Here is a 13,252-nt window from a genome sequence, read left to right as displayed (position 1 = left end):
GTGATTGGGTGTCACTTGTGTCATACGTCTGTAAGCGGGAATTCCACACTCCTAAACATCCTTTGGTCCACTGTTTCCGATGTCATAGTGAAGAGGAAACGTGAATGGACACGTACAGCACAAAAGCGTAAAGGCTGGCCTCGTCTGTTGTCTGAGAGAGGCCGCCGACAGTTGAAGAAGGTCGTAATGTGTAATAGGCAGACATCTATCCAGACCATAAACAGGAATTCCAAACTGCACCAGGATCCACTGCAAGTACTATGACAGTTAGGCGGGAGGTGAGAAAACTTGGATTTCATGGTCGAGCGGCTGCTCATAAGCCACACATCGCGCCGGTAAATGCCAAACGACGCCTCGTTTGGTGTAAGGAGTGTAAACATTGAACGATTGAACAGTGGAGAAATGTTGTGTGGAGTGACGAATCACGGTACATAATATGGCGATCCGATGGCAGGGTGTGGGTATGGCGAATGCCCGGTGAACGTCATCTGCCACCGTTTGTAGTGCCAACAGTAAAATTCGGAGGCGGTGGTGTTATGGTGTGGTAGTGTTTTTCATGGAGGGAGCCTACACCCGTTGTTGTTTTCCCTAGCACTATCACAGCACAGGCCTACATTGATGTTTTAAGCACCTTATTGCTTCCCACTGTTGAAGAGCAATTCGGGGATGGCGACTAAATCTTTCAAATACGATCGAGCAACTGTTCATAATGCACGGCCTGTGGTGAAGTGCTTACACGACAGTAACATCCCTGTAACGGACTGGCCTGAATCCTATAGAACTTCTTTGGGATGTTTTGGAACGCCGACTTCGCGCCAGGCCTCACCAACCGACGTGGATACCTCTCCTCAGTGCAGCACTCCATGCCGAATAGGCTGCCATTCCCCAAGATACCTTCCAGCATCTGATTCAACGTATGCCTGTTAGAGTGGAAACTGTCATCAAGGCTAAGGGTGGGCCAACACCATATTGAATTCCAGCATTACCGATGGAGGGCGCCACGAACTTGTAAGCCATTTTCAGCCAGGTGTCCGGATACTTTTGATCACATAGTGTATGTCTGTTATCAAGTGGAAATAATAGCACTTAAGCGCATGACAAAACCAAAAAATCATCTGACAAGACATGGTACAGATGCTGGTGGCACCTCATTGTGTTCCTAATAACCACTTTTTGTGTGTACTGCACTCTCTGTAAGTTGCTTGTATTCTGTTTGATTTTTGCTCGCATATGTAATATTAGGTAGGGTAAATGATTCAATGTTTGTTTTTGTTTCATATAAAATAGAAGCTGGTCCCACCGCATAGTATTCTCCAGACTCATGTATATCTTTGTCAGTTTACGAATTCGTTTGTGAACTGCACATTTTAAATGTGTTGTACATATATTGCTTGTATTCTCCTTTATTTTTGTTCGCGTCCGTTTTTCTGTACTTTCTCGAATTTAAAGGAAAAGCCTGAAATTTTTACTGTAGTGGGAGAATGAATCTAGTGCATTGATTACTGCTAAAATCTATTGTTTGGTGTACATGTTCATAATGTGTGAACACATTTGGGTAACTACTGTTGCATTTTTAACATTTGCAAGGAACAATGCTCTAGTCTGTCAGACTGTAAAGCATAATCAGTGGTAAGAAGCAGCACCATTTAAAGCAAAATTACATATTCATTTCATGAGAGGATGTAATATAGTTGAATACCAATTCTGTCAAAAGGTGTTAACATGGAGCTCTCCATTAAATATGAGAAAAAACAAAAAATAAATCAGAATAGAAATATAGTGCGAGAAATATACTTAACAACGCATTTACATCGAACACCTCACACACGGATTCATCAGCAAGAGCCAATATACGTGAGTCCACTGAGCACCATGCAACAAAATCAGTTGCTTTTTTTTTATATGAAAATAAATATGGAATCCGTTATCCCATCCAATATTATGGATGTGATCAAAAATAAGCCAGTATAAGAGCAACACTTTTACGGTGCAATTAAAAGAATGCAATACACACAAGAAGCCGTAATTAGGAATGCAATGTGACTAAACAATCTTTTGTTTACTACAAAATCAAAACAAATGTCCAAAACTTTAAATCACCCAATAAGAAAACAATATGGGAAAGAACTGATTAAAGAGCATATTTATAGGCTGTCTAGTACTGATAAACTTGCAGCACTACAAGTGGCCTGGCAGCGAGTCAGGGTTGTGTTAGCGGAAATCACTATATTATTTTCAACCCCCCCCCCTCCCCTTGTTGCACTAGCCAAGAAACAAGCGTCAATGTGGCTTGCGCAAATCGTGTGCAGTGAGACTAATTGGCCAGTAGCCTATACCACCTGTATATCTAAGAATTTATTGCGTCGAGATCTGATAATTATTACAGTATTCATATTATATTATTGTTTTTAGCGATTTATTGCCATTTTCAGATGTGACATTTAATCCACAAACAACTCAAGTCATATGCATACTGAGCTCCATGAAAAGGTATAACATATATATAATTTATGTATATATGTAGTGATATAAAATATGTCACGGTAAAAGAGATTGTCAGCCCCTCTTTTTGTTACCGCCACATTACGACTCGAAAATTTCGTGGCTCGGCTCACACTTATATTTTAGTCGTCGTTATACATCAAATTTGACACTGACTACCACCCTTTATAGACGAAGTCACTGACGAACGACTGTACGGTGGCAGTTGGAGTCCTGGTGGTGAAAGAAATTTTCTTTAGCAGCACAAAAAATGAAATGAAATGATCGTATGACATTGATGGCCGGGAGAAACTGGCCTGAGGAAGCTCGGCCGCCGACTTGCAAGCCTTTCCAGTTGACGCCACATTGGATGGCTTGTGTGTCGATGATGACGACAACACGACACTCCATCCACGAGCGGAGAAAATCTCCGACCCGGCCGGGAATCGCACCCAGCCCCACTGCATGGCACTCAGACACACTGACCACACAGCTAAGGGGGCAGGCTGCAGCACAACCAGGAAACCACATACCCATTACAGTCACTTACACTCAACAACTCTCAAACACCACGTGGAAAGTAACCATTGCGTGTGGGGGAAGAAAACCCTTTCCTATTATGTGCTTTACCAACGCTTCAGGGTCTACCAGTCAACAGCGCCGCACGGCTCTTTCTTTCTTTTTTTGCTGGTTACAGGGAAACTATTATTTAGCTCTTGTTATTCCATACCCTGCAATTATTTTAATGAGGTATGAAAAGGCCTATCGGTGGCACCTTACAGAAAATAAATAAATACATAAATATTGTGATTAGAATGCATTCTGAGGCATGGGATTTCTTGTTTGTACGAATGTGCATGTTGTTATTATGTAGGTGTGATTAATCTGGGAAACAAGTGACTACGGTACCTCACACAGTTCGTAGTGTAGTAACCCTAGTAGAAGTGACCTATAATGTTCCTCCCTAAATGTGTACGTATCTACTACACATGTGCAAAAGTAGTCCCGCTTTCTCTGTTCATCAGTACATGACTGTTGTAATTTGGTGTTTGTGTTAACGCATGTATGGTAAAAATAGTTGTACAACTTGTGCATGAGTTTCAGAAACGACTGAATGCTGCATGACGTTTCAGCTAGAATACTACAAATGGAAACTGGGACTCTCAAGGAACTCGTTCTGCACGGCGTTCGTAGATGGAGAGCGCGTTCTCACGCAGGTCGGTATAGTCAGGTAAAATAACTTGTGTAGCATGTGATAACTGTATCCTGTTTGCTTATTTCTGGGTTAGACTGAGATAGAGATCTTCAACCATTTTCATATGCTTGCATCACGATTAGCTTTACTCTTTAAATGTCACCTGAAAGCAACACCTGCAAGAAAGTTTTGCCCTTATCTAAGAAAATAGTCATCCACGGAATGGTAATTTCAAATTAATCAGTTTTAGGGTAGATGGAAGTAATAGGTTGATGTTTAATTAAGTATCATCCTTATTCCTTATAACACAATGTGTTCTAAGTACGTCGTTGGCTGTTAATCATCTGTCAATCTTTGTACAAAGTGTGGACAAAAAAATCTGATGTTATTAATTAACAATAACTCACGTATTACACAGCCTCTTCATTGTTACACAGCGACAGATTTTTGCCTATGTGATTTCATCATAAAAACCGTATAAGCACAGTGCATTTGTCATGGACACTTTTTTTATGTGGTGAGTCGAGTTTCTCCTAGCATCAGTTCCACAAGCACTTTAAGTTGGGTCGGGTTGGCATGTTCTACCCCGTAACACAATTTTATTATTGGTAACAAACTTTACAGAAAAGCTTCAGGTCTAATACGAAAGTCACTAGGGCGGCCATGAACGCCAGTATGTTGTTAGTGAATAAGTAAACCGGTGAAACTAGTACACACCAACCAACTTGTAAATATCCTCTACTACAAATATCGCTGATCACAGTATAAGACGAATACATTATTGTAATTTACAGCTTACATAAAATGCTTAATATTCTGAGAAAAAATTCTTAACTTATAATATACAGGTATCACTTGCAGAATGAGATTTTCACTCTGCAGCGGAGTGTGCGCTGATAAGAAACTTCCTGGCACATTCAAACTGTGTGCCCGACCGAGACTCGAACTCGGGACATTTGCCTTTCGCGGGCAAGTGCTCTACCACCTGAGCTACCGAAGCACGACTCACGCCCGGCCCACACAGCTTTACTTCTGCCAGTATCTCGTCTCCTACCTTCCAAACTTTACAGAAGCTCTCCTGCGAACCATGCAGAACTAGCACTCCTGAAAGAAAGGATACGGCGGAGACATGGCTTAGCCACAGCCTGGGGGATGTTTCCAGAATGAGATTTTCACTCTGCAGCGGAGTGTGCGCTGATATGAAACTTCCTGGCAGATTAAAACTGTGTGCCCGACCGAGACTCGAACTCGGGACCTTTGCCTTTCGCGGGCAAGTGCTCTACCATCTGAGCTACCGAAGCACGACTCACGCCCGGCCCACACAGCTTTACTTCTGCCAGTATCTCGTCTCCTACCTTCCAAACTTTACAGAAGCTCTCCTGCGAACCATGCAGAACTAGCACTCCTGAAAGAAAGGATACGGCGGAGACATGGCTTAGCCACAGCCTGGGGGATGTTTCCAGAATGAGAGTTTCACTCTGCAGCGGAGTGTGCGCTGGTATGAAACTTCCTGGCGGATTAAAACTGTGTGCCCGACCGAGACTCGAACTCGGGACCTTAGCCTTTCGCGGGCAAGTGCTCTACCATCTGAGCTACCGAAGCACGACTCACGCCCGGCCCACACAGCTTTACTTCTGCCAGTATCTCGTCTCCTACCTTCCAAACTTTACAGAAGCTCTCCTGCGAACCATGCAGAACTAGCACTCCTGAAAGAAAGGATACGGCGGAGACATGGCTTAGCCACAGCCTGGGGGATGTTTCCAGAGCAAAGGTCCCGAGTTCGAGTCTCGGTCGGGCACACAGTTTTAATCTGCCAGGAAGTTTCAGGTATCACTTGGTTCTCATAGTAAACCACGAAACTCATTTAGGTCTATCTAGTACAGCAAGAACTTCCGTTCCTGTTCTGATAAATAATACTAAAGACTGCACGAACGTCGCCTGCACAGTGTAGTGTGGAGTTACAAATAAGTCCGTAAGTAGGCCGTACTTCTTTGAAGGGAATGATGCAAAAACAGTTAAAGTGGAAGCACCGTGTTTTCTGTCATTGCTCCAAAATTTACTGCTACCAAATGTCAGGATGGCGCTTCCGTTCCGTTTATTTAAATATAAGCACTAGTTACAAATTCGAAAAAGGTTGAACTTTCGCCGCACAACACAAACTTGTGGCCGGTTGCGGTTGCGCTGTGGAACACTGCAAATCCGCGAACAGAGTCCAAGTCCGATATGAGAAATTCAGCTAGAGATAAACGCCAAACAAAGTCCAAGTTCGCAGCATAGGTTGTCAACAACAGGCTGGCCTCAGGTCATTGCGTGCGCGGCCTCTACGGAGACCCTGGATGACGGCACGTGACTTGCCTTGGTGGAGGAAGTCGTGTCTCTGTACCACTGTGGTGTGCTCGCTGGCTGCTGCGAGTGTGTGGCGCCGCCGGTTGTGCCAGCGAGACTATAAGGGGCAATCAAATGAAACGAGACACGTGGAAAAAAAGTGAATAAACTGTTCATTGTATCTAATTTAATGAGTGTGAACTGTTAATACATTTATACCACGGTGAAACATGACGGTCAGTGCCTTCATGGAAAGATGTATACGATTGCCTACATAATAGCTTTCTTCATGGCTCCAAAAATATGGAAATCGCAGGGGGAGATCAGGACTGTATGCAGAATGTGTAAGGCTTCCCAGCAATATTTCTGCAGCATATTCGAAACAGCCTTGGCAATATGAAGGGCTTATTTCAATAGTGGAACAAGTCCATTTTTGTTTCTTCTGAGATTCAAATCCCTAAGGTTAAATGAGCGCTGAAAAATCTGCCGCTCATTTAACTTTAGGACTCTGTATCTCAGAATGAACAAAAATGGACTTGTACCACTATTGAAATAAGCCCTTTATATGTTGGTGGGCATTATACGTTGTTCAGAATACGCTGCAAAGTTTCACTGGGAAGCCCTTACAGAACCTCCGTGGTGCCGATCCCTTCATATGCGATTTCCGTATTTTTGGGGACCCGAAGAAAGAGGTTCGTGGCCGTCGATTTGCATCGGACGAAGAGGTGCACGCCTAGATACGTTCATGGTTCCGTAGGCAACCGCAAAAATTTTTCCTTGAAGGCACTGACCGTCTTGCTCACAGTGGCATAAATGTATTGCTATGGCTATTACTTCTCAAATACACTGAAGCGCCACAGAAACCATATACAGATATGTAATCAGGCAGACTACGACGCTGCGGTCGGCAACGCCTATACGAGACAACAATTGTCTGGCGCAGCTGTTAGATCAGTTCTGTTGCTAAAATGTCAGGGTATCAAGATTTAAGTGAGTTTGAACGTGGTGTTTTGTCGGCGCACGAGCGATAGGACACAGCATCTCCGAGGTAGCGATGAGGTGGGGATTTTCCCGTACGACCATTTCACGAGTGTATCGTGAATATCAGGAATCTGGTAAAACGTCAAACCTCCGACATCGCTGCGGCCGGAAAAAGATCCTGCAAGAACGGGACCAACGACGACTGAGGAGAATAGTTCAACGTGACAGAAGTGCAACCCTTCCATAAATTGCTACGGATTACAATGCTGGGCCATCAACAAGTGTCAGCCTGAGAATCATTCAACTAAACACCATTAATATGGGCTTCCGGAGCCGAAGACCGCTCGTGTACCATTGATGACTACACGACACAAAACCTTACGCCTCGCCTGCGTCCATCAACACCGACATTGGACTGTTGATGACTGGAAACATGTTGCCTGGTCGGACGAGGCTCGCTTCAAATTGTATAGAGCGGATGGACGTGTACGGGTGTAGAGACAACCTTACGAATCCATGGGCCCTGCAAGGTCAGCAGTGCCCTGTTCAAGCTGGTGGAGCTCTGTAATGGTGTGGGCAGTGTGCAGTTGGAGTCATATGGAGCCCCTTATATGTCTAGATACGACTCTGACAGGTGACCCGCACGTATGCATCCTGTCTGATCGCCTGCATCCATTCATGTCCGTTGTGCATTCCGACGGACTTGGGCAGTTCCAGTAGGATAGTGCGACATCCCACACTTCCAGAATTGCCGAAGAGTGGCTCCAGGAATACTCTTCTGAGTTTAAACCCTTCCGATGGAAACCAAACTCCCCAGACATGAACATTATTTAGCATATCTGGGATGCCTTGCAACATGCTGTTCAGTAGAGATCTCCACCCTATCGCACTCTTATGGATTTATGGACAGCTCTGCAGGTGTCCATTCCCTCCAGCGCTACTTCAGAGATTAGTCGAGTCCATGCCACGTTGTGCTGGAGCACTTCTGCGTGCTCGCGAGGGCCTTACACGATATTAGGCAGGTGTACAAGTTTCTTTGGCTCTTCAGTGTTGTAAACGGTTTACTTACTCGTTTTCCATCCGTCCCGTTTCTATTTGACTGCCTCTTACAGTGCTGCCATCTGAGTCGCTGGCAACGGCACCCGAAATAGGATGCAGTCGCCTTATTCGTAACTGAATGTGCTTTCAGTAAGATGGAGCAACTACTCACATTATAATGAATTCTATGATCGACTAATTTCTCATAATGGTAACATTGATTTGCCCCTCCTGTTCCCCGATCTCAGTATACTTTCTGTTTTCTGTGGGCAGCGAGCTGATACCTTAAATTGAGGTATGCGTACACAAATTACGTAGAGTGCATTGTACGGCAGACTTGAAATGTGGCAAAAGTGGACTTCCCTTTTGTAACTTCATTTCCAAGTCTTAAAACTTCGTCAAACAGATTTATTTCTATATGTATAAAATTACGTACATGATGCGTTAATAAACACGTTAAAATGCTGTGTAAAGTGCGAAGTTTTACTAATTGAAACCATCAGATCATGTTGCCATACTCCACGTTTGGCGAATCGTAAAACAGGGAACACAACTTGTGAATTAATAAATATGGAGTATGAAGTGGTATAAAGGAATACTGCCGTCATAATTTCCTTAGGTCCGACACAAATTTAAGCGGGTGGTCTGCATTCCATGTTCCGCTCGCTGTCGGCCGTTACGTGTTCTTAAGAGGAACGTCTTAGATGCGCGGACGGTGCGATGCTGTTGAGTCGTCCACACAGCCAAGAACCGTCCGTGTCAGTTAAATACAGGGAAACAAGTTGGTACTTGCACAGTCCTGCAGGTACTGCGCGCACAACATTTCACTAGCGTAGTAATCAGTGAAAAATGCTACTATCGGAGCACAAAAAAATGCGAATTTTTTCTTGTGCATTTAAAAGACTCTGACTGAAAAGCGGGGTACCCGCTGTCTCGTTCTGCTTTGCTCGGCACCTTTAAAAATTTTCGCAAAACGCTTGGCATGCAAACATATTCGTGCTTTTTTTTTAACATGCAACTCACCTTAAAATCCCACAACCACCCTAGCTGTAACACCCACTAGTTCATCCATGTAAGTTGCTCATACCCATCCACTTGCCCTATCTCATTCAGCCGAACTCATTGTCATTATCTCCATGTGTGTCTGTCTCTGTGTCTGTCATTGTCTCCTGTGTGACAGCTACAGTCCCCTTAGTTTTGTCCTGCTGCTACAGTCTCCTCTCACACTCACCGCCTTCCTCCTGCTCTCTCTTCCTACTGATCTCTCATTCCTTCCTTCCTGCTGCTACTTTATCTTCCCATTGTCTCTATTTCTTTCTTCGTCGTTGTCATTGTCGTATACACCGTGTCTCACGCGTTTCCACTTTGTCTTTATTCCTTCTTCTCCTCCCTCCCCCCACCACTCACCATCACCCCTGGCACTGTCTCCTTGGCTCTTTTCATAGCACTGTTCTGTCACTGTCAGTTATGTTCCACTGCCACTGTGTCCCTCTCTTTTTCTCATCCTGCCAATGTCTTTCTCCTTCTTTCCATAACACAACCTCGGACTATTATCTTCCAGTATTTATTACTTTTCCGTCTGTTTGCCACTACCACTGTCTTATTTCCCAGCATAACAAACCGCGAATATGTTGGCATGCCAAAGTTTTTGGCTAATATTTAAAGGAGATGAGGAAGGTACAATCAGGCAGCTAATACCGCACTTTTCAGTCGAAGTCTTTTAAATAAGATTCCGGTAGGAGCATGTTTCCATTGGTTCCCTTCTTTTTCCTGCTGTAACAGGACATTTAACTCATATGGAAAGAAATGTATTGGTCAGTAAAATATAGATAGTTTACTTATACGAAACTGAAATTATTTTTATACCTCAGACCAGATTTTACACTTGCATTGCATTGATATGGGGGAGGGGACCAAACAGCGAGGTCATCGGTCCCATCGTGCTGGGGAAGGATAGGAAAAGTAGTCGGACGTTTCCTTTCAAAGGAACCATCCCAGCATTTGCCTGGAGCGATTTAGAGAAATCACGGAAAACCTAAATCACAATGGCCGGTGCGGGTTTGAACTGTCGTCCTCCCGAATGGGAGTCCAGTATGCTAACCACTGCGCCACCTCGCTCGGTCCAGATTTTACATGAGAAAAAGTTTTGCATGTGCTTCAATACTACAAGATGGGGGTTCTCGTATGACAACGGAGATACTTTACACATATTTCTCCGTCCTTTGTCAATTTATAAACCATATTTTCGCCTCACGCCGTATTTTACTTGTAGAAATAGGGTAACTTTCAAACTCTGAATATAGAAAACCGATAAAAATATCGAGAAAATTATCGAGATTGTTCGAGATCAGGATCTTGGGAATATATCGTAAAAATGCCATCCATTTTTGTACTTAGCCGTCTTTTGGTCCTCTGGTGATGGCGAAAATATAGTAAAAACCCGTTTTGGGGATTTTACGAGGAACCAACCACCAAATAATGGTGCCACCAATATAACACGAGTTATGAGCACCGAGGAATCCCATTTTTATGCGCGAAGTTTTGGAAAATACTAGGTACTCATGCTGTCGCATGCAAACCGTTAGCATTGTTCAGCAGAGTATTTTCAAGTGTTAGACTGTCTTCTATTCCACCAATAAGATCGCCAAAATAACGAATACACATACGAAAATTACTATAAAATGTTTTTAAGCAACTAGGAATACAGAGCGACGAGCGATCCTTTCTTACATCATTGTTCTACGTTAGGATGTACCCGAACACTTCTGTCCAGTGTGAATTTCTCTTCTTATATATTAGATAGATTTGAATGGTTTTTAAATGTAGCGAGATCGTCTCTATACGTGCGGTCAAACAGCACGATGTGCTAGAGCACAGAGTACACAGCACAGAACGCCGCAGTCGCTCGAATGCTCACAAGCACACGCAACCACCCGACTGAGAAAGCAATCAATGTGAGTCTGTCAACTTCTAGGAGAACGCAGAGCATGGACCATCCGCGTGAGTGTGTAACGGGCCTTCGAGCAGCAAAGGCAGCACGGACGACTTAACCGTTTGTCCTGTCCCTTAGTAAAACGTTGAGTAGAAGCGGATAGAAAGGGCAGCTTTAACTCGAGCCAGTCTCTATTTTCAACAGTTCCATTACGCTTTCGATTTCTCGGAACAGTTATTTTTCCGGAAAGTATTTTCTGCTCATTTCCTAACAAAGTACAATTAGCTAAATGTGGTCACCACGCCACGATTAGCTTGTTTATAAATTCCATATGGGAAAATTCGCAAAAGAATGAAAGATAGGAAGACATATCCTGTTAGAAAGGCATTAGGTTTGTTGCAGCTACACAGGTGAGCCTAAAAGCACTGTGACCGCTGTCCACCGCGAGACTGAATAGAGCTTCGTGGCGTTACAGGCATGTGACGCTTCAAGGGAAGTATACATACGGAGAAGATACGAAAGTGGTATCGTTCTAGAGATCATACAGGCCATCCGTTGACTTACGCGACTTTGACAAAGGGCAGGTTAGTATGGACGCACTCTTGGGAACGAGCATCGCGGAAACGGCGAAGCTGATCGCCTCTTTTCGTGCTACCGCCGTGAGCATCTGTGGAAAGCGGTTCAAGGACGGTGGAACCGGGGGTAGACAAGGTGTTGGACCCCTCGTCACAGAATATGGTGGTCGAATGCTTGCCACCGAGCGAGGTGGCGCTGTGGTTTGAAAACTGGATTTGCATTTAAACCGTCGAGTTCAAATCCCCGTCCGACCGCCCAGATTTAGGTTTTCCGTGATTTCCTAACTCACTCAAGGCAAATGCCGGGATGCCTCCTTTGAAAGGGCAAGGCCGATTTCCTTCCCCATCCTTCCGTTCTCCGAGCTTTTGCTCCGTCTCTAACGACCTAGCTGTCGACGGGACGTTAAACTCTAATCTCTTTCTCCTGTTCCTCTCGGAAGCTTCCCCGCTCTGTAAAGCAGGATACGCGGCGACCTGTGACAGGTGTAACGACAGATTACGATAATGGTGCAGACAAGTGTTTTTGGAGCACGCTAGTAGTCAATGCACATTCTTGAAATAGGTCTTCGCAACAGTCAGCCCCTACGTGTTCCATGTTCACTCAACATCGCCGTCAATTACGACTGCAGTGAGCACAGTGTTATCGAGATTGGACCGTGAATCAATGGAAACGTGGCACCTGGTAGGATATAACATCTTGATGTCTTGAAACCCCTCCTTGATTCTAAGCGTCAGGCAACTATCAACTGGCACTTAGACCACTGCAATGCTGCACTCGCGGATCTAAGTAAAGCAAAGGCAGTTGTTCAGAGCACAGTTGGTAACTGCATTAATACATACTGGAAGAAACTTTGTGCAAGTACTCAGGAATGTGTCGACATTTGTGGGGTTAGAACACTGTTGCAGAAACAACGAAACAAACATGCCAAATTTAAACAGACGCAAAATCCCCAAGATTGGCGATCTTTTACAGAAGCTCGAAATTTAGCGCGGACTTCAATGCGAGATGCCTATAACAGTTTCCACAACGAAACTTTCTCTCGAAACCTGGCAGAAAATCCAAAGAGATTCTGGTCATATGTGAAGTATGTTAGCGGCAAGAAACAATCAATCCCTTCTCTGCGCGATAGCAATGGACATACTATCGAAGGCAGTGCTGCCAAAGAAAAGTTACTAAACACAGCCTTCCGAAATGCCTTCACAAAAGAAGACGAAGTAAATATTCCAGAATACGAATCGTGAACAGCTGCCAACATGAGTAACGTAGAAGAAAGTATCCTCGGAGTAGTGAAGCAACTTAAATCACTTAATAAAAGCAAGTCTTCTGGTCCAGACTGTATACCAATTAGGTTCCTTTCGGAGAATGCTGATGCCTTAGCTCCATACTTAACAATCATATACAACCGTTCGCTCGACGAAAGATCCTTCCCCTAAGACTGGAAAGTTGCACAGGTCACACCAATATTCAAGAAAGGTAGTAGGAGTAATCCACTAAATTACAGGCCCATATCGTTAACGTCGATATGCAACAGGATTTTAGAACATATATTGTGTTCGAACATTATGAATTACCTCGAAGAAAACGGTCTATTGACACACAGTCAACATGGGTTTAGAAAATGTCGTTCCTGTGAAACACAACTAGCTCTTTATTCACGTAAGTTCTTGAGTGCTATTGACAAGGGATTTCAGATGGATTCCGTTTTTCTGGATTTCCGGAAGGCT

At 44.0% G+C, this 13,252-nt stretch overlaps 1 protein-coding gene across 1 annotated transcript in view; it reads left to right on the top strand.

Moving 5' to 3' along the window:
* Positions 1-13,252, top strand: part of LOC126252336 (transmembrane protein 117-like) — a 559,109-nt gene that overhangs the window by 295,015 nt on the left and 250,842 nt on the right. Inside the window, exon 4 of the mRNA XM_049953223.1 lies at positions 3,615-3,698. Coding sequence (XP_049809180.1) covers positions 3,615-3,698 — 84 coding nt within the window. The remainder of the gene's footprint in view (positions 1-3,614; positions 3,699-13,252) is intronic.

This window comes from Schistocerca nitens, chromosome 4, assembly GCF_023898315.1.
Source record: "Schistocerca nitens isolate TAMUIC-IGC-003100 chromosome 4, iqSchNite1.1, whole genome shotgun sequence".
Taxonomy (NCBI): Eukaryota; Metazoa; Arthropoda; class Insecta; order Orthoptera; family Acrididae; genus Schistocerca; species Schistocerca nitens.
This window is presented reverse-complemented; position numbering and strand designations above follow the sequence as displayed.